We start from the raw sequence: 21,650 nt of genomic DNA, 5'->3' as shown, positions 1-21,650 counted from the left end.
GGGAGTGACGCACTGTCAGAGGGTCAGTGCTGAGGGAGCGCCGCACTGTCGGAGGGTCAGTGCTGAGGGAGCGCCGCACAGTCAGAGGGTCAGTGCTGAGGGAGCGCCGCACTGTCGGAGGGTCAGTTCTGAGGGAGTGCCACACTGACAGAGGGTCAGCATCGAGAGAGCTGAGTGCCGCATTGCCGAGCTATTTGGTCATGTGGTGCAGCGCAGTGAAGGCTATTGTAGATGGGTCCTAGATAAGCTGCTTTTATTTTACCCACAGCTGGAATGCCAAGTTGGTTCTGTGTGGCACTGTACCCTCTTAGCTCCTCTCTCATCGCCTCTGGGGTTGCTCAGCAGAGGCCAAATGCCAGAAGCAGCCTGCCTTGGCACTGCCATCCTCAGCAGACATTGTGCTGGCAGGTCAACGGGCAGCAGTTTGAGCTGTGATTAATGTGTGCCTGTGATCACAGGTGGCACTGTTTGCCCAAGTCATTGGAAAAGGTGGATGCTGCAGCAGTATGCCAGCTTGTGACCTGGCACAAGGTGAGAGTTGGTGTTTTTGCAACACTGAGAAACAGCAGGACAGGCAGCGGGCACAGGGGTACTTACCACCAAGCTTCCTCTCGGGTAGTCCTTTGGCAGGATTTGATAAGGCATGCTGTGCACTTGGAATGAGGCATTGCACGGCAGAGTGAAGGGGTGGTGCTGCCACTGAAAAACACAACGGCACACATCATGATATGTAAATCCTGGCAGAAAACATGGCACCTCACCCAATGCAACCAACTTCCTGTTCCATATCACACTCCACACTGGATCACCAGCAGCAGGATCATGCCCATTCACACTCGGACAGAGAGCAATGAGACTAGCATCATGCTTCAGTTTACCACAAACTCACTGGCAGCAAACCGTCCCATTGTTCCCTCTACTCTTTGCACCAGAAAGTAAAACTCCCTCTACACTGACACCCACCAAACACTCCCAGGACAGGGAGATCATGGGGTTAGATACAGAATAAAGCTCCCTCTACACTGCTCCCCCCTCAAACACTCCCTGGTCAGCCTGTCCAGTAGGAACCAGACTGATGAGGCTGCCCCTAACTGAGGCAGGACCCCTGCACATCGTGGAACCTTTCCTTGCTCCTGCAGCCAAGTGTGACTCACTGGCTCTTGTTGTCCACCCGCTGTTAGCAGTGGGTGCTCAGTGCCCCTGCCAGTTGCAAGGCTTGCCTTGCACCACTATTGTCTGCACCAGGGAATGCAGCTTACCTGGAGGAAGGTGCGTGCCCACACCCGCGTTCGGATCTCCAGTGCCACATTGTCACCCCTGCTCAGCAAACCCGCCTCACAAATCAGGCTCAGGCACTCCACATGCTGGCAACTCTGCCAAGAGAAAAGGGTGCAAGATGGTTAGTTCTCAGGGTGTGGGCACAGTGCCCATCACACGTTGACCCCTTTGCATCAAGAACGGGTGCTGATCACAGGCTAGGATGAGCACCCATCCCCCTTGCCCTCTTGTGGATGATGATGCTGCCATTTCAGCCTAGACTTACCCAGCCTCCTATCCTGGCACGACCGCAGCTAAACCAGGTCAGACTGGTTTTGCTGTGCACGGGGGCAGTGTGTTTGGGTATTTGCTGGTCCAATTTTTGGCTGAAATAGAAAGCAAATGCCAGCCTTTTCCTTCCAGTCTCGACCCTCTCTACTTGAATTGGCATCATCGAAATCAGTGTTAGGACTCAGTGGTAAGCAGTACCCGCCTGGGCCCTGCCCATCCCCAGCTATTACAATGACGCTCATAGAATGCTAACAGCAATGTGTCCTCTCATTCAGGCTGCTTGATCCTGCAAAACAGCCAGCAAGAACCGCTGTCCGGTCTGTTTTGAAACCTAGCAAGTACACTCCGATAGCTCCTGAGGTTCCAGGCTCATGCACGACATGTGCCTCTGACACTAACGGTATCTGAAAGTTTTGGGCACTGCAGCTGGTCATCAACATACTGTGCTCAAGTGGGTTTCTGCAGTGTGCCCATTGACAGGCATTACCAGGTGATGGGGTTATGGGCTGCAGGATGTCTGCCAGCTCCTGCTGGCATAAGCAGAATCCACCAGGAAGGTGCCCTTATGTTAGAGCCAAGGATTCCAGCTTTGGAACTAGAGCAGTGGATGGAATCCCCTGAATGATGCCAATGAGCTGGTGAACAAGAGAAGGGAGGACAGGGTTAGAGTGCTCGATTTGGAGCAGGCAAGATGGGAGGAGACTGAGAAGGGGAATGGAAAATGGGTTGGGCCGACTGGCCTGTTTCAGCAGTGGAATTTCTACTTGACAATAGGCATTACAATCACTAGAATGCTCTCTTCAGTACTCATTGACTTTCAGTCACTTCTGAGCTCACATTCCCAATTCCACGAGCCTTTCGTTTGCATCTCCCTTCCCACTGTTCTTGAAGTGTCCCATTTCTCTTGGCATTTCTCCCTGCCATCATGGGACGGAGCCCTTTGTGGATCCTGATAGTTTCAATGGGAGAATGTGCAGGCTTACAGGGAGAATGGCACAGCCTGAATCGCTTTTCACCCGTCGCAAAATGATCACTGCATTCCCTTGGTGGGTCATCACAATCAGAACCCATTCTTCAATCTTTGTAAATTGAGACAAATTGCTCGTCAAATCCTGATCCTTCAGCAAATCTCTGCAGTTGCTTAAGAAACATTGGCTCTTGATATTTGATAGTTGGTTCTGAAAACAGCAGGTTGCATGCATTGTGAACGAGCAATGCTGGGCCACTAGGTGACAAATGCACAATGTGGCCAACATGGGCTAGTGACTAGAACAGACACAAGGAGGTGAAAGAAAGGAGGATTCTGTTAATTCAGATTGCAAATTCCTCTGGCTCCACACAGGAGTCCTGAGCCCAGTTCTGGGAGCCCAGGATGGATCGTGAGGACATGTGGTTTGGCTATTTCCACAGAGGAAATTGCACAGAATCACACAGTCATCTGTAATTGCAAAGCTTGATGGTGCAATTGTGGAAGTCTCACTGGAGTAGAAGCAAGACTTCCACCCTATGGAGAAACTTACTGTAAATGCCAAGTCCCGCTCCCAAGCCCACTCTGCCATGGCTGCCGATTTGGCACGGCTGTGGCGCCAACTTCCAGGACCTGTCGACTGTACTGCCACCATTCCCAGCTGGCGCTGAGTCAGAGGTGGCACTGGGAGTGGTGGCATTACGGTGACGTGAGAGTGAGCACTACAGCCGGGCGTGACTGGAGCTTGAACAGAGACAGCGGCAGCAGCAGCAGAGTTGGCCCAGGGCGGGCAAGGGGGCTGGGAGATTGGCATTTACAGTAAATTTCTCCGTTCCATGGAAGTCTCACTGTCTCACTGCAGTGAGACTCCTAGGATTTTACCATCAAACTCCAACTGCCTGGGTCATTGCTTTTGCTGCAGGTTCATTGTTATTGGTCATTTGCTAATGCAAATGAACCACCATAACAACCACCATTGGTTAGCTTACTGACGAAGGTTAGCCACTATTGGTTGGTTTGCTGCTGCCGGTTAGCCACTATTGGTTGATTTGCTGTTGCTGGTTAGCTCCTATTGGTTGACTTGCTGTTGCTCGTTAACTGCTATTGGTTGACTTGCTGTTGCTGGTTAGCTTCTATTGGTTGACTTGCTGTTGCTGGTTAGCTTCTATTGGTTCTTTACTGCTGGCTATAATTTTTTTTGCTGCTGCCAATTGGCTGCTATTGGTTGACTCGCTGTTGCCAGTTATCTGCTACTGTTGACTCACTGTTACCAGTTAGCTGCTATTGGTTGACTCTCTGTTGCCAGTTAGCCACTATTGGTTGACTCACTGTTCTGGTTAGCTGCTATTGGTTGGTTTGCTGCTGCTGGTTAGCCGCTAATGATTGGTTTGCTGCTGCTGGTTAGCCGCTATTGGTTGGTTTGCTGCTGCCGGTTAGCTGCTATTGGTTGGTTTGCTGCTGCTGGTTAGCCGCTATTGATTGGGTTTGCTGCTGCCAGTTAGCCGCTAATTGATTGGGTTTGCTGCTGCCAGTTAGCCGCTATTGGTTGGTTTGCTGTTGTCTGTTAACTGCTATTGGTTGGTTTGCCGCTGCCGGTTAGCCGCTATTGGTTGGTTTGCTGCTGCCGGTTAGCCGCTATTGGTTGGCCACTGCTTACGTTTGCTGGTTGGCTTCTGCTCCCGATCACTGGTCTCCATTCTGCTCTTGGCTGCTCCAGCTCTCTGCTCGGGCTCCTTCTTTCTCCTCAGTGGTACTGCAAAGACTGGCAATATTACTGTTTAGCCAACAATCACAAGCTCTGTACCCAACCCACTGGCTGCTCCCAGTCATGGGGCATATGGCCTTTGATCTTACCTGGACGCTCTATTTGCTCAGTGTGACCCAGTGTCTCTCTGTGGCGATTTTATAGAGATGTAGCAATGGCAAACAACCTCCACAAGGCATACCATGAAGAGCGAAGTACACCCTCTTCCCCATAACTAGAGAGAATATTAGAAGGCCCAAGGAAGAGAGCATCACACATTTACATTCCAGAATTGAGCACCAAAAACCGATGTCCAAAGCTAAAATCCACTAATTCTGAGCTGTTTCTCATTGTATATGCCTTGTGTCCTTGTTGCCGTGGTTACATCCCTAAAGTACGCCTAGGAAGCAGATCCATTGAGCAATGACACTTACTGAGCTGAGAGTCACCACATCAATGGCCCATGGCCAGCTTTGATACATGAGAAGGTTCGGGAAGGGGAGAAAATCGACATTGGGGTGTTTGGGAAGGAGATCACTTTCCAGTCACTGCTCTTATGGGACATGTCAGGCCTTGCGCAAGAAAATGACTCCAACACCATCCCAATCCATGGGGAGTTCAGGCTGTTTTTCCCCCACCACCCATCCCCACTATCTCATAGAAACAACAGGAGGTGGGCTGGGATAATTGCTTAGGAGTCCTTAGGAAACTCAGACCACAATGCAGGGAGCCCACTTGCTGAGGACAAGCTGAGAGGGAGATACTGGTCTTCCTGAGAATGGAAGTCATGAGTGGATTGGAAGTTGGAAGACAGGCAGCACAAGGATTCTCAAACCTTGCTGAAGGGTTTTGGCTAAGAAGCTTTTAGGTCTCACTATCTGAAATAGAAACTAAGAGCAGGAATGGGCTATTTAGCCCTTTGAGCCTGATCCTCCATTCAATATTATCATGGCTTATCATCGAACCCTTATATTGTGGGGAAGGTTGGGGGGGGGGGGGGGGGGGCGCCTAACTGTATCCTTTGATCCATTGTCATTGGCATGGACATTCAGGGTGGTCCCAAAAACTGTGCTCCTGAGATGCTGCTTGGCCTGCTGTGTTCATCCAGCCTCACATTTTATTATCTTGGAATCTCCAGCATCTGCAGTTCCCATTATCTCTGGTCCCAAAAACTGTTCTCCTTCTCTTTAGATAATGGGAGAAAGTCTGGTGTTGTTCAAAGGGTCTGATGAACTGTTTAGGGAATGAGGAGGCTGCAGGTTACTATCAGTGCTAGGAAAAAAATACTATCGCTTGTTTTCCAAGTAGGAAACGAACCTGAAATCCAGGCTGAGAGCAGCAGGAAACATCCCACAATCACACACAGCAACACAGGAAGTATTTTCATCCAGTCCCTATGAAGCAGCAAGGAAGTTAAAATACTCTGTCTCTCAATACAAGAGGAAATGTCAAGGTTTCCAATTCAATTGCTCCGGAAGCTGGGCAGGCCACAATCCCAGGCCAGATTGGAAGGGAAGCTGGGGGAGGATGGGGGGTGAAATGGCAAGTATATTTCCCCAGATGTGTTACAGATGAACCAAACCTTGCGTGTATAGACTGCCGAAATTCAATGAACCCCCACCCCCACCCCGCCCCCACCTCCCATGTCGATCGTTCAGGCCTGAATATGAGACCTGCAACATGATTGTCAACACAGGACGGCCCAGGAATGGGAAACACACGGATTTCAGTGTGAGAATTCCTCAACAGCCTGGTGTGTCATCACTGGACAGCAATCAGGAGCAAGAACCCTGGCTGACCACTCCCCCCACCAACAACCTACCATCCCACCTCTCTCTCTCTCTCTCTCTCTCTACTCCAGGGATCACTGGTTAGTGATTAGGAGCAGGAACCCTGGCTGATTTCCACTCTGACTATATCAGGAAGTAGTCTATATGAGGAAGCAGTTCATATGAGTGCAGTCTATACAAGGGAACAGTCTATATGACAGAGTAGTGTATATGAAGGTGTATTGTATACAAGAGAACAATCTATATGAGTGCAGTCTATATGTATTCCTGGTCCTACTGCATGTTTATGCTGTTAGCTGCTAAGCACAACATCACACTTGACAAAATTCCTAGCGAACCACAGTGAAGTTCTCTCAATGTAACACAAGCATCCATTCGGCCCATCCTCGTGCAATCTGTGTCGTTCCCCTGCTCTATCCTCAGAGCACTTTCTTCATTTACCTCCGCCCAGTGTCCAGCCAGCAACAGCCTCTTTCGACAAACTCTGCCTATCTGCTTCCTGAAACTGCCCACTCTTTTCCAGGGTTCACTGGGCACTACATCCCGCCCACCCATCACCATCTTATAACTCGCCAGAGTGGAGCTAGGCGAGCAAGCATCAGGATATTTGAATGGAGAAGGCATCACAACAAGATGTGATTCGGTTCTCACTAAGGAGCAGGAACTCTGGGTGATTTTCCAAGGGACAATGGGCAATAAACATGATGCCCAGTGATGTTCACACCCCGCTGAATGAAGATTGGGAGTGGGGGTGGATAGAAAAGACAGAAAGCAAAACAGCTGCTGGAGTCGGGGGAGAAGCTGCAATGGGTTTTGCTTCAAAAGGGCTGGGCACCAGGCCTGAGAAATGCTTCTCTTTGTCAGGCTGCCAACTCTGCCTGGCACTTGTCTTTAACTAGGAGGGGGCTAATCCTGTTGGAGATGTTTGTGGCACAAAGAGGAGAAAACATACCCCCACTGCACATGGTCACCTCGGCACTTCAGATGCACTGTGCCCCGGTGGTGCCTTCAATGCCAGGATGCCAATTGCTTGCCCTTTTGTCTGGAAGTCTTGCTCTGCTCATTATGGAATTGGTTCACCAACATCATCACATTGAACCAGTGCCTGAGCAAAATGAAAACCACATCCAAAGGTTCACGAGAAAATGACTCACCTTCAGTGAGTGGTGAGAGTGGGTATAGGAAATCAGAAGAAGTACCAACAGAGATAAATGACCAGCCATGATCGTACTGAATGGCACAGCAGACTCGAGGGGCTGAACAGCCTATTCTTGCTCCTATTTTTCTATGATTTCAAATTCCCATCCTTCCTCTCTCTTGATATTGCTCCAGTTTCGAGTGTGGCCCAAATATCTCCCCTCACCTCGTTTTGCTGTCGATATTAGCCCCTGGGGACTGCAGGCAAGTCCCCCACCCCTGCCGATTCTCTCCCAGCCTCCAGTTTCCGGGTCGCTTACCAGGCTCTCCAGGTCCCCCAGTCGCTTCCTCGCAGCTTCCCGACGGCGGATAGAATGTTCCGGCTTCTCCGAACTGACATTCAGTGTCCGGGCTGACTCCGCTGGTGGGCTTTGCAGCTGGAGAGGGGGACAAAAGTTCAGGAAGTGTCAGAAAGCAGCAGCAGTAGGTGGCCACTGGAGGAGAGGGAGTTAGGGTACTGAGTCCAACTCCGGTCGCTGGAAGAGCCAGTTCAGACCCAAACTCACGCTGAGGGGGCTCTTGGAGCACTCTGACTTGTTCAATTCACACTGCGGGCTTCCAGCTGCTCACCAGTGCCCACACTGAGCTCTGCTGGAATTTCCAGGTTGCTGCCAGTGGCTGTGGGAAACAGCCTGCATCCTACAGCAGCAACCACTAGGAGGCCTTATATATATTTACAGGCACACAACCCTCCCCACACACATACACTCACTCTCACTCACACAAACACACACACACACACACACACACACACACACACACACACACACACACACACACACACGCGCGCGCACACATACACGCACACACACCCACACATGCGTTTACACACACACCCCTCTAACACACACACACACCCCTCCAACACACACACACATACACACACACACCCCCACACATGCGTACACACACACACCCCTCTAACACACACACACACATACACACTCCTCTAACACAAACACACACCCCTCCAACACACACACACCCCTCCAACATACACACACCCCTCCAACATACACACACACACACACTCTCATACACACACACTCACACACATACGCACACACTCACACACAGACACACACACACCCCAGGACGCAGTGTGAAAAGGAGAGAGAGAAAGGGACAGGGAGGGGGAGAAGAGAAAGGGGGGAGTGAGAAAGGGGGGAGAAGAGAAAGAGTGAGTGAGAAAGCAGAGGAGAGAGAATGGGGGTGGGGGATAGGTTGGGAGAGAGTGAGAAGTCTTGGAGAATGCGGTGGGCAGTGAGTGATCACATTGACTGGCACAGGGCCGGGAGCCAGCCCCCGTTCCTGAGCCTGTGCACACTTCGCTGGGCCTTTGTGAAAGTGGTTCCAATCCTGGGGAGGGGTTCTGCAGGCTTGTGTCTGAGTCTAGTCTCTGGCGTGGAACCACACAGGGTCCCTGCAGCCCTGTGGGAGAGCAGGAGCTCACGGAGCTGATAGGCTCTGTCAAGGCATGCTGAAAAGTTCTTTCCTGGAATTTGGCCAACATTCCCGGAAGACTTCTGGCACGTTTTCTGGGCAGGGCTGTTTGGAAAGCTGGAAATCCTGAATCAGGCACTTGGGTTTGCTGGAGAGAAAATATGCAACAGGGACACCAGGGGGCAGGCTACTCCAAGAATCCCGTGCCGGGGGAAACCAGTCATTTGGCGTGTTCAGAGACTGACAGTGTTTAACAGGACATTGCCGACAGCACACACCTCCTGTGAATGGTGCCATTTGTATCTTTACAGAAAATTGGATGCAGGACAGGTTCCCAACAGAGGCAAGACCAGCATTTATTACCCCTCCCTAATTACCCCTGGAAAAGGCAGTTGTTTAACACCTGTTGAATCTTACAGCTCCAATGCATTTCTGATTGTGCCTACCTCCTTCGCTTCCAGACTGCCTCTGATTTGTCCCAGCCTCAAAACAAGTCCCACACACACACACACACACACACACACACACACACACACACACACACACACACACACACACCAATAGACTCAAGCTGCTCAAAGGTAACTGCTCTCTAGCACCCCTTCCAGGGACAACTAGGGATGAGGAATGAGGAATAACAATGCTGGCCCAGGCAGTGATGCCCTATGTAGTGCCAGCAGCATGGTACATCCTTGTATGGTGGCCCATGTAGCATAGACTGGTTTCTTGTTGAGACAGCTCTCTGTAAGTTTATTAACATCACAAACTGATGTAGCTCAGCCTTGTCTCTACCCCGGGTTCAGAGATGACCTTGCATTGCCGTGAAATTATATCGTTGCCACTCCCACAAGTGCCAGGGCAGCTATGGTTCTCCCCTCAATCTGCCCCTTGTGGCCCACGCAACTGGTGGGCATCAGTGCCCTCATGCTGTCTGCAAGCTGGTCTTCCATTTCCCTCAGTGATTGAAATCAGTGCTCCATCGAGCACCACCCCGAGACCCAGTCCACTACCCTATCCCTAAAATACCACGTGTCCCACCATAGAAATAGAAATAGAGCATTACAGCACAGTACAGGTCCTTCGGCCCTCGATATTGTGCCGACCTATCATACCGATCTCAAGTCCATCTCACCTACACTATTCCATGTATATCCATATGCTTATCCAATGACGACTTAAATGTACCTAAAGTTGGCGAATCTACTACCGTTGCAGGCAAAGCGTTCCATTCCCTTACTACTCTCTGAGTAAAGAAACTACCTCTGACATCTGTCCTATATCTTTCACCCCTCAATTTAAAGCTGTGCCCCCTCGTGCTCGCCGTCACCATCCTAGGAAAAAGGCTCTCCCTATCCACCCTATCTAACCCTCAGATTATTTTATATGTTTCAATTAAGTCACCTCTCAACCTTCTTCTCTCTAATGAAAACAGCCTCAAGTCCCTCAGCCTTTCCTCGTAAGACCTTCCCTCCATACCAGGCAACATCCTAGTAAATCTCCTCTGCACCCTTTCCAAAGCTTCCACATCCTTCTTATAATGCGGTGACCAGAACTGTACGCAATACTCCAAGTGCAGCCGCACCAGAGTTTTGTACATCTTCACCATAACCTCTTGGTTCCGGAACTCGATCCCTCTATTAATAAAAGCTAAAACACTGTATGCCTTCTTAACAGCCCTGTCAACCTGGGTGGCAACTTTCAAGGATCTGTGTACATGGACACCGAGATCTGTCTGCTCATCTACACTACTAAGAATCTTACCATTAGCCCTGTATTTTGCCTTCTGGTTACTCCTACCAAAGTGCATCACCTCACACTTGTCTGCATTAAACTCCATTTGCCACCTCTCAGCCCAGCTCTGCAGCTTATCAATGTCTCTCTGCAACCTACAGCATCCTTCGTCACTATCCACAACTCCACCGACCTTAGTGTCGTCTGCAAATTTACTAACCCATCCTTCTACGCCCTCATCCAGGTCATTTATAAAAATGACAAATAGCAGTGGACCCAACACCGACCCTTGCGGTACACCACTAGTAACTGGTCTCCAGGATGAACATTTCCCATCAACTACCACCCTCTGTCTTCTTTCAGCAAGCCAATTTCCGATCCAAACTGCTATGTCTCCCACAATTCCATTCCTCCGCATTTTGTACAATAGCCTACTATGGGGAACCTTATCGAACGCCTTGCTGAAATCCATATACACCACATCAACCGGTTTATTCTCATAACCTGCACATCTTTGGACTGTGGGAGGAAACTCTCACAGACACAGGGTGAATGTGCAAACCCCACACACACAGTTGCTTGAGAGTGGGATTGAAGCCGGGTCCCTGGCGCTGTGAGGCAGCAGTGCTAACCACTGAGCCACCGTGCCACCCATCTTCCTCAACACCAACACAAGCTGTAAAAGTTCCCACATTAGACAGAAGGAGCAGGAATGGACAAGATGGAGGGGAGGGCATGTGGGCACTTGGTTTAAAAATGCAACTTCTGGAACACTCAAAAAATATCAGCTCAGGCAGCTGTGGTGGTGTGGGGCAAGGAGGCTGTGTCGAACATGGGGCCCATAAACTGTGTAGGTTTACAGATATACCAGAAACAGAAAAGCAAAGAGCAACTTGGCACAGTGGAGGAAAGACCAGGAAACTGTGAGCAGTACAAAGGAGATCAGTCAGTTTCTGAGAGAGACAGAGAGTACCTTCAGTCGCAGAGGGTTGAGGGAGCTGCTAGCTGTACAGTTCAGGAGGGGTCCAACAGTTTTATAGTCAGTGATATACAACAGGCGCTCTTTCTGATAATGGACCGGACATGTCACATGTAGGATCGAGTGACTGATGGAGCTGGGACCATTGTTGGAAACCTTAATAAGGAGAACAAGGACAAACAGAAGTGAACGCAAACCCAATTTAACATAAAACATAGTGAGCAATTATGGTAAACATTTTAGAGACCACTCCAGGACAGGGACAGCACGGGGTTAGACGCAGAGTAAAGCTCCCTTTACATTGTCCCCCATCAAACACTCCCAGGGACAAGGACAGCACGGGGTTAAATACAGGGTAAAGCTCTCTCTGCACTGTCCCCCCCATCAAACTCTCCCAGGGACAGGGACAGCATGGGGTTAGATACAGAGTAAAGCTCCCTCTATACTGTCTCCACAGGCTGTTCCATTGTCTGGGTGATTCTTGTGTTTCACCTCCTCAATTTTTTGTTGCCCACAGGAGACGCTGTTGACTGTGTTGCTCGGAGGCCTTGTTGGCACGAGGAGCAGTGCCCATGTGCGGTACCCCTCTCAATGGAACAGTTTCATTGTCCACACCAAGCAGCCTTGCTGGTTTTGAAGACACGGTGAAGGGGGACAGATTGGAAGGTGTGCCCAGCGTGTCATCACTTGGGAGACAGCAGGAGCTCCGAGCCTGAACTCCACCTGGCATACCAAAGGGTGCCAAGGTCCTTCACCCAACTCCCTGGTAAAGCTGAGCTATGCGAGCTGAATGTTGGTGATGGTACAAACCTCAAAGACGTATTTGAGTGGTGGCCCCACGTCCTCTTCGGTGATTGGTTCACTTCTGGGCTTTGGACTAGTCGTGGCGAAGACAATCTCCTTTGGGATAGGGGCACTGCTCGAAATGAGAGAAAAACCAGCCATGAAACCTATGGTGTCAAGCCTGCAGGAATGGGCTAGTGGTTAAAGTGGGAATAGTGTCACGCAGGGCAGTTGGAGGTTGCATGACAGGCATTTGAAGGGCATGAGGAGTAGTGGGAGGGTACGAAGGGCAGTGGGAGGGCATGAGGGGCAGTAGAATGGCATAATGGGAATTGGGAGGACATGAGGGGTGGCCTCCAAATATTTTCGGACAAATAGAATGAGGCTTTGTCATTGGTAGAAGGAGATGAGTCACCACCCCATGCCAGTTGGTGGCGCCAGGCCCGAGAGAGCTCCTTGCACATCGTGGCCTGCCCCATGGAGTCACCAAACTTGGGGGGGATGGGATGATGTAAAGCGATGACCCTCAGCTTGGTCCATCCTGTCCCTCACTCCCCCCAACCATCAGAATGTTCAACAGGCCCAGGCCTGAGGCTAAGCTGCCTCACAGGATGAGCGAAGATAGGGGCAGGAGGAGGAGGAGGGATTGGGGTGGACGGGAGAGGCTGGGAAGGGGGAATGAATGCTCCCTCAGCACCCCTATTCCCATCCCCCCTCCGAGGCCCACACAGGCTCATAAAAAATCTATCCCAAAGACATCTCCACCTTGGGGAAATGTTCATGACAAAGAACAGTGTCTCACCCTCGGCTGCTGATGTGAGCCTCCACCTCCACCTCCATCTTGTAGGGCACAATGTCACTTCTCGAATTGTTGAGGTTCTTACTGCAGAAAAACACAGGAAAGTAACAATGGATCCCAGAGGCGACTCTTCCCACACACTCAGCGACAGCTCACAGGTGCTCAGCAGGTTCGTTCACACATGACCCTGGGGCGCTGATCAAAAGACCTTTCACCTCAGACCATGGCATTGGCCACACCTCCTGCTCCATGCTGGTTGTCTGAGGCAGCTCAGGTTGGCTCCGAATGGGCACTGGTGAACCAAGTCCACATCTGGTGCAGAGATTGGCCAATGCCCGCTTTTCATTTGGCAGTGCCTCCTTAACTGAAATGGTGCTGGGCAGCTGGGTGCCACCCACTTGGTGATGCAGACACACGTAGGTGAGAAGATCAATGGACTCTCTTGCCCAGCTGCCGTGGTGGGTCTCAGAGTCATTTAGCCTGGACAGACCCTTCGGTCCAACCCGTCCATGTCAGTCAGATATCCCAAACTGATCTAGTCCCATTTGCCAGCACCTAGTCCATAGACCTCTAAACCCTTCCTGTTCATGTATCCATCCAGATGCCTTTTAAAAGTTGTAACTGTACCAGCCTCCACCACTTCCTCTGGCAGCTTATTCCATACACATACCACCCTCTGTGTGAAAAAGTTACCCCTCAGTCCCTTTTAAATCTTTCCCCTCTCACCTTAAACCTATGCCCCTCCAGTTTTGGACTCCCCCACCCTGGGGGAAATGACCTTGTCTATTTATCCTATTCATTCTCCTCATGATGTTATAAACCTCTATAAGATCACCCCTCAGCCTCCAATGCTCCAGGGAAAATAGCCCCAGCCTATTCAGCCTCTCCCTGTAGCTCAAACCCTCCAACCCCAGCAACATCCTTGTAAATCTTTTCTGAAACCTTTCAAGTTTCACAACATCCGTCCTACAGCAGGGAGACCAGGATTGCAGTGAATATTCCAAAAGTGGCCCGAACCAGTGTCCTGTACAGCCCCAACATGACCCTCCCAACTCTGATACTCAACGCACTGACCAATAAAGGTAAGTGTATCAAACACCTTCCTCACTGCCCTGTCTACATGTGACTCCACTTTCAAGGAACTATGAACCTGCACTCCTGGGTCTCTTTGTTCAGCAACACTGCCCAGGACCTCACCATTAAGTTTATAAGTCCTGCCCTGATTTGCCTTTACAAAATGCAGCACCTCACATTTATCTAAATTAAACCCCATCTGCCACTCCTCAGCCCATTGGCCCATCTGATCAAGATCCCGTTGTACTCTGAGGTAACCTTCTTCACTGCCCACTGCATCTCCAATTTTGCTGCCATCTACAAACTTACTGACCATACTTCCTATGTTCACACCCTAATCATTTATATAAACGGCAAAAATCAGTGGACCCAACACTGATCCTTGTGGGACACCGCTGGTCACAGGCCTCCAGTCCATAAAACAACCCTCTACCACCACCCTCTCCTACGTTCGAGCCAGCTCTGTATCCAATTAGCTGGTTCTCCCTGGATCCTATGTGATCTAAACTTGCTAACCAGTCTACCATGCAGAACCTTGTCAAATTGAACCCAGATCCTCAGAGAATTCGCCTTTCTGAGTATTTGTACTGTGAGGCCTGTCAGCCTGTCTTCACCAGTGTGTATGTACCTGCGAATCTGCAGCTCAAACTCGATGGATTTCTTGTCACCCTGCAGCTGATGGACGGTGAAGCGGAGACCCCCTGAGAGCTGTGCGGAACAGGAGCAGAGTCACTCCAATGAGGGTTAACAGGGAAACAACAGCCAGCTCAGAACAATCACACACTCACATGCTCACAATCATAAACACACACAAACACACGTAATCAATATCCCTCTCTCTCTCTCTCTCTCTCTCTCCCACACACACACTCTCACACTCACACTCTCTCTCTCTATCTCTCTCGCGCGCGCACACACACACACACACACACACACACACACACACACACACACACACACACAAAAAACAAGAGGTGGAATTGGAACCTCAAAAAGCGAGCAAATTGCAAATATAAACCTGACCCAATTCCACTTCTCCCAGTGCCGCCTCTCCCCCTTGCCCAACCCTCTGCATCATGACCCAGCCATCCAACCAACTGAGATAATGGGAACTGCAGATGCTGGAGAATCCAAGATAATAAAGTGTGAAGCTGGATGAACACAGCAGGCCAAGCAGCATCTCAGGAGTACAAAAGCTGACATTTTGGGCCTAGACCCTTCATCAGAGAGGGGGATGGGGTGAGGGTTCTGGAATAAATAGGGAGAGAGAGGGAGGCAGACTGAAGATGGAGAGAAAAGAAGATAGGTGGAGAGGAGAGTATAGGTGGGGAGGTAGGGAGGGGATAGGTCAGTCCAGAAGACAGACAGGTTAAGGAGGTGGGATGAGGTTAGTAGGTAGGAAATGGAGGTGCGGCTTGAGGTGGGAGGAAGGGATGGGTGAGAGGAAGAACAGGTTAGGGAGGTGGAGATGAGCTGGGCTGGTTTTGGGATGCAGTGGGGGGAGGGGATGAGCTGGGCTGGTTGTGTGGTGCAGTGGGGGGAGGGGACGAGCTGGGCTGGTTTTGGGATGTGGTGGGGGAAGGGGAGATTTTGAAGCTGGTGAAGTCCATATTGATAGCATTGGGCTGCAGGCTGCGGAGGCATGGGGACCGCTTTGCAGAACACCTCCTCGCGGTTCGCAATAAACAACTGCACCTCCCAGTCGCAAACCATTTTAACTCCCCCTCCCATTCCTTAGACGACGTGTCCATCATGGGCCTCCTGCAGTGCCACAATGATGCCACCCAAAGGTTGCAGGAACAGCAACTCATATTCCGCTTGGGAATCCTGCAGCCCAATGGTATCGATGTGGACTTCACAAGCTTCAAAATCTCCCCTTCCCCCACCGCATCCCAAAACCAGCCCAGCTCATCCCCTCCCCCCACTGCATCCCAAAATCAGCCCAGCTTGTCCCTGCCTCCCTAACCTGTTCTTCCTCTCACCCATCCCTTCCTCCCAACTCAAGCCGCACCTCCATTTCCTACCTACTAACCTCATCCCACCTCCTTGACCTGTCCATCTTCCCTGGACTGACCTATCCCCTCCCTACCTCCCCACCTATACTCTCCTCTCCACCTATCTTCTTTTCTCTCCATCTTCGGTCCGCCTCCCCCTCTCTCCCTATTTATTCCAGAACCCTCTCCCCATCCCCCTCTCTGATGAAGGGTCTAGGCCTGAAACGTCAGCTTTTGTGCTCCTGAGATACTGCTTGGCCTGCTGTGTTCATCCAGCTTCACACTTTGTTATCCAACCAACTGAGCTAGCCAGCCTGGCAATGAGCACAGAGAGAAGCACAGATCACGTGGATTTTGGAAGAGTCACACTGGACTTATTTCAGATTTCCAGCATCCAACGGATTTTGCTTTTAACTGCCTCAGATCTAAGCCCAGGCCAAAACTCAGTGTCCTGGAACTCCAAAAAGGAGGCAAGGGCTGCCCAAGAAGGAGCATTCAGTCCCTCTCTCCAGTATTCTTCTCCTCCACAACTAAAAGCTAAACAATAAAAAACATCAACTTCCAGTCTGCATTTAGACACCTCTCTTTAGAAACCCGATACTTCCATAGTCACTGTTACCAGCTGTAATGGTTACTAGTTTTTTCCCATAAATTCTTAAAATCCCAGCTGAGGGAAATTCCCTGGATCATTAGTCCAGGCCTCTGGGTTACTGCAGTCGTAAGTTTTTTTTCTTATTCCCAACAGCTCTGTCTGGTAGGCAATCATTCGCAGCAGATCACGAGCCAATCAAGTTGATGGGGTCAGTATGAGGCACAAGACAAAAATGGACACACTCGTACAGGGGGAGAGGCAGGGCAGAGTAGAGGGTTCAGTTGTGCATTTTTGATTGCTTCAGTCTGGTGTTGACTGACTCGCGCTGCTGTGCTTGATTGATGATGCCTGGGCATGGACTCTGAGCAAAGTCAAGAGACAGCAGAGAAAGTCAGCTGGAAGCAAAAATGCAGCTGGTTTTCTCAAATAGAAAGAGTGTCCCAAAGGGCCACATCCTCTTTCAGGCCGGTGATGAATCCCACACTGTTGTGGCTGCCTCACAACATCCGACCAAGTGCTATTTCAGGAGCTCTGGAAATTGTAGGGTTACCGGTTGTGGACAGGGAGTCTGTTTGTGGGCCCTTTGCAGGGTTTCTGAGGACATGCAGAGCTTCGGATTAGTACAAAGGCCTAGCTCACGGTTTTCCTGCTTCTTTAGCCTGTACATCCAGGCACCCTCTCCTGCTCTGTCTGTCACAGCAACCCCTCCTTTCACAACCCCCATCATTCACTTACACACACACACACATTACAGGTTACATCACAAATCCAAACGCTCTCCCCTCTCCCACTTCCCCCACGACCACACTTACGTTGGCTCCGGACTTCATTGGGTTGCCCAGGTCACAGATCACAGTCTCATTATTATAGGTGCAGCTGAGTTTTGCAAGACTCTGCCAAGAGACAGCCAGAAAGTTAGGCAGGGTCCACCTGCAGTGCCGTCCAGCTTTGAACAAAACCAAAGGGGGTAAGCCATTTGGCCCATAGGACCAGCTCCACCATTCAACAGGATCGTGGTGGAACATCACACTGCCTAAACTCCACTTGGGTTAACCTCCATTTGAGGTTCCAATCAGATCTTTCTGAATGGCAAAGCAGGCTTGAGGGGCTGAACGGCCTACCCCTGCTTTAATTTTTGTGTTTGAATAGTTATTAGAGGGGCAATTTCACAGGGAGAGACACAGGAGGGACTGAGAAATGCACAGTTGGTGCTAAATATAGTCAGCACACAGGCAGAACCCAAGTCTTCTCCACCCCTCCCCCTGCACTCTGCAGCTATTGTCACAAATAGGCAGCACAACATTGAGGAGATGGAACAGGATTTGAGACAAATACAGGCAAGGCTCCAAAGCGGAATGCTCACGGTGAAATGAGCTCTGGCCTGGGAACACTGCACACTGGAAACATTCACACAACGCCACACAACAGAAACAGCCACAAAGAGCTGACTTCCAACCAGCCTTCAGTGTGGAAAGCTTTCTTCTGAGAAATAGGAAGAACACTCACCATCCCAGCATATACAGACTGTATCATCCCAAAGTACAACATTCAGATGCTTGTCCAGGTCCAAACGCTAACACTCCCAGGACAGGGACAGCACGGGGTTAGATACAGAGTAAAGCTTCCTCTACACCGTCCCCCATCAAACACTCCCAGGGACAGGGGCAGCACGGGGTCAGATACAGAGTAAAGCTCTCTCTACACTGTCTCTCATCAAACACACCCAGGACAGGGACAGCACGGGGTTAGATACAGAGTAAAGCTCCCTCTACACTGTCCCCCCATCAAACAGTCCCAGAGACAGGGGCAGCACGGAGTTAGATACAGAGTAAAGCTCCCTCTACACTGTCCCCCAATCAAACACTCCCAGGACAGGGACAGCACGGAGTTAGATACAGAGTAAAGCTCCCTCTGCACTATCCCCCAATCAAACACTCCCAGGGCAGGGACAGCAAGGAGTCAGATACAGAGTAAAGCTCCCTCTGTACTGTCCCCCCATCAAACACACCCAGGACAGGGACAGCACGGGGTTAGATACAGAGTAAAGCTCCCTCTGCACTGTCCCCCATCAAACACTCCCAGGACAGGGACAGCACAGGGTTAGATACAGAGTAAAGCTCCCTCTGCACTATCCCCCTCATCAAACACTCCCAGGACAGGGACAGCACAGGGTTAGATACAGAGTGAAGCTCTCTCTACACTGTCTTGTCAAACACTGCCAGTCCAGGTTAGGCAGGGTTAATGGTGCTCTGTTGCTTTTCTTTTAGAATGGAATTGGATTTTAATTACAGAAATTACTGGTCACTGCGTCACTCCATTTGAAATGTAATCTGTTTCAGATCTTACCTCATTCCGCACTATTCCACTGTATTCTGCCTCAGCGGGCACAAATACATACAGCTCTGCTTCATAGGCTCCTCCCTCCCCCAGATTCCTTGCGTCAAAGATTAACGTGAGTGGATTCTCATCCCCGTGATACACCGTTTTACGGTCCCTGCAAGAAGACCACAGATTCTGATCATAATCCATTGGAACGACACTGACCAGAACCCAGTCCAGAAATCTGCTCCCCCTTCCGTTTTTGCAGATTGACAGCAGTCCTTACCCACACACAGAGAGCTGTAGGTCTGGCACACAGATGTTATCGTCACCGCAGTCTAGCTGTATCTGGGCCTGGTTGCAGTTCACAAGAAAGAGAAATTATTCGCTGTGTTGTATCCAAAGGCATGTAAACCCTGACATAGTTTCTGGTGCATTTGAGGAGGAGACTAGATTTAAAGCCCTTTCTCAACCCCTATTTCCAACGTGGATGGTGCAACTTTGAAGGGCCGGCAAGATCCAGTAGCAAGACTGTCAACCCTCCCCACCAGCAACTATCAAAACCCAAATGAATGATCTCACAGTGAAGCCCTCTCTGGGAAGCAATGATCTTAACACAATTGAATTTTACGTTCAATACGAGCGAGACAGGAGGGGGTCCAAGGCTTGTATTTTAAACTTAAAAAAGGGCAATTAGGAGAGTATGAAAGCAGAGTGAGCTAAAATGAACTGGCACATTGGATTCAGGGATAGAGTCTTAGTCATAATCATAGTCATAGTCATACAACACAGAAGCAGAGCCTTTGGTCCAACCAGTCCATGCCAACCATAATCCCAAACTAAACTAGTCCCACTTGCCTGCTCCTGGCCTATATTCCTCCAAACCTATTAACTTAGGATATCTGGTTGGCATGGGCGAGTTGGACCAAAGAGTCTATTTCTGTGCTGTACATCTCCATGACTGTACTCATGTAGTTATCTAAATGTCTTTTTAAACGTTGTAACTGTACCCACATTCACTACTTCCTCAGGAAGTTCATTCTACACATGAACCACTAAGAACCAATGAGAGGTTCAACAGCAGCATTTAAGGGGATATTTCAGAATACACAGAATCGATACATTCTAAAGAGCAAAAGGGAGGACCCATTGTCTATGGTTAACTATAAAAGTTTGGGATTAATAAGGAGGTCAAAAATGGAGTCTTAAAGAAAGCTTGCTAGAAAAATAAAAACAGATAGAAAGAGTTTCCATAAATGTTTATAAAAAGAACTTTCACAGTTCTAGAGAGCTAGTCTATAAAAAGCAAATCTAGGGATTTAATAGAATAAAAGGAGTTGGCTGATGAATTGAATAGGTACTTTGCATCATTATTCACTGCAGAGGGCTCAAGCACCACCGCAAAAACAGCTGTAAATCACAAAATTGCAATAAACGGTTGGAGCTGTAGCTGACCGGTGCCCCGGGGCTTCATTGTCTTTAACCTAGCATCTTAAAAGAAGTAGCGAGTGAGATAGTTGATGCACTGGTTTTAATTTTCCAAAAAGTCGTGACATTCAGAAAAGGTTCCATTAGGTTGGAGGGTAGAAAATGTAATTCTTTATTCAAAGAGGGAGGAGAAGCAGAAAGAGGAAACTACAGGCCAGTTAGAGTACCATCTGTCACAGGGAAAATGTTAGAAGCAACTACTAAAAATGTTACAACGGAACACTGTTGGATTGACTGGATACGTTCAAGGCAATCAGACAGAGGCAACGTGTCTTTGTGAAAGGGAAATCGTGTTTGACCATTCTAATGGATTCATCATGGAACCTCTACAGTGTGAAAGCAGGCCATTCGGTCCATCGAGTTTACACCGACCCTCTGAAGAGTATCCCATCCAGACCAGCTCCCCTACCCCATCCCTGTAATACTGCATCTCCCATGGCTAACACACCTAACTTACACATCCCTGGACACTATGGGAGATTTACCATGGCCAATTCACCCTAACCCACACATCTTTGGACTGTGGGAGGAAACCGGAGCACCTGGAGGAAACTCACGCAGACATGGGGAGAATATGCAAACTCCACACAGACAGTTGCCCGAGGGTGGGATCAAACCTGAATGCCTGGTGCCATGAAGCTGCAGTGCCAACCACTGAGCCACTGTGCCGCCCCACAACAGATTCCTTTGAGGGAATTGTGTAATAGATAATAGGGAGCCAGCATTGTACTTAGATTTCCAGAAAGTGTTTGATAAAGTGTGGAAAATAAAAGCTCATGAGAACTTTAAACTTGAAGCCTCACATAACTGGGAACCAAAATAGGCCTACACAAGAGCAAGATTACAAGATCAAGAGAGAGTCTCATTGCTTTGCCTGCCTCAGGTTCTGGTGGCTGGAATAAGGAGAGGCTGGTTAAAGAATCTTTGGTCTTGTGCCTGTGGAGGCCACAGGGCACAGGCCAATACCCTCTGGTCCCATCCTTTCCCCCAATGGGAAGCAACTTCTCCATATCTTCCCTGTCAAGCCCCGCTAAGAATCTTGTCTGTTACAATAAGAGCAGTTGTGATATCTGGCTTAGCAGAGACCAGGCCTGTTCCCAATGGCATCCCTTCAGAAGGGTCTCTCGGGACTGGCGATGCTGACTGTTTCCTCACTTAAAGTGAGGCTGCTGTAACCTCACTTTAAACACAGCATTGCCACA

The 21,650-nt window shown here is 49.7% G+C and overlaps 1 protein-coding gene across 2 annotated transcripts in view; it reads right to left on the bottom strand.

The window, feature by feature from the left end:
* Positions 1–21,650, bottom strand: part of LOC125448182 (integrin alpha-5-like) — a 143,978-nt gene that overhangs the window by 4,942 nt on the left and 117,386 nt on the right. The window contains exons 19-28 of one of the 2 annotated variants that reach the window (XM_048523279.2): positions 19,247–19,314; positions 18,988–19,135; positions 17,454–17,534; positions 14,684–14,763; positions 12,985–13,065; positions 12,210–12,315; positions 11,394–11,555; positions 7,507–7,623; positions 1,260–1,373; positions 598–699 (exon numbers count right to left, since the gene is read on the bottom strand). In XM_048523279.2, the coding sequence (XP_048379236.1) occupies positions 598–699; positions 1,260–1,373; positions 7,507–7,623; positions 11,394–11,555; positions 12,210–12,315; positions 12,985–13,065; positions 14,684–14,763; positions 17,454–17,534; positions 18,988–19,135; positions 19,247–19,314 (1,059 nt within the window). Of the gene's footprint in view, positions 1–597; positions 700–1,259; positions 1,374–4,172; positions 4,269–7,506; positions 7,624–11,393; positions 11,556–12,209; positions 12,316–12,984; positions 13,066–14,683; positions 14,764–17,453; positions 17,535–18,987; positions 19,136–19,246; positions 19,315–21,650 lie in introns of those variants that run through there. The other variant, XR_007246666.2, reaches the window with a different exon arrangement.

The sequence above is a fragment of the Stegostoma tigrinum genome, unplaced genomic scaffold (genome assembly GCF_030684315.1).
Source record: "Stegostoma tigrinum isolate sSteTig4 unplaced genomic scaffold, sSteTig4.hap1 scaffold_178, whole genome shotgun sequence".
Taxonomy (NCBI): domain Eukaryota; kingdom Metazoa; phylum Chordata; class Chondrichthyes; order Orectolobiformes; family Stegostomatidae; genus Stegostoma; species Stegostoma tigrinum.
The sequence above is the reverse complement of the archived record's forward strand: the minus strand, read 5'-3'. Positions and strand labels throughout refer to the sequence as shown.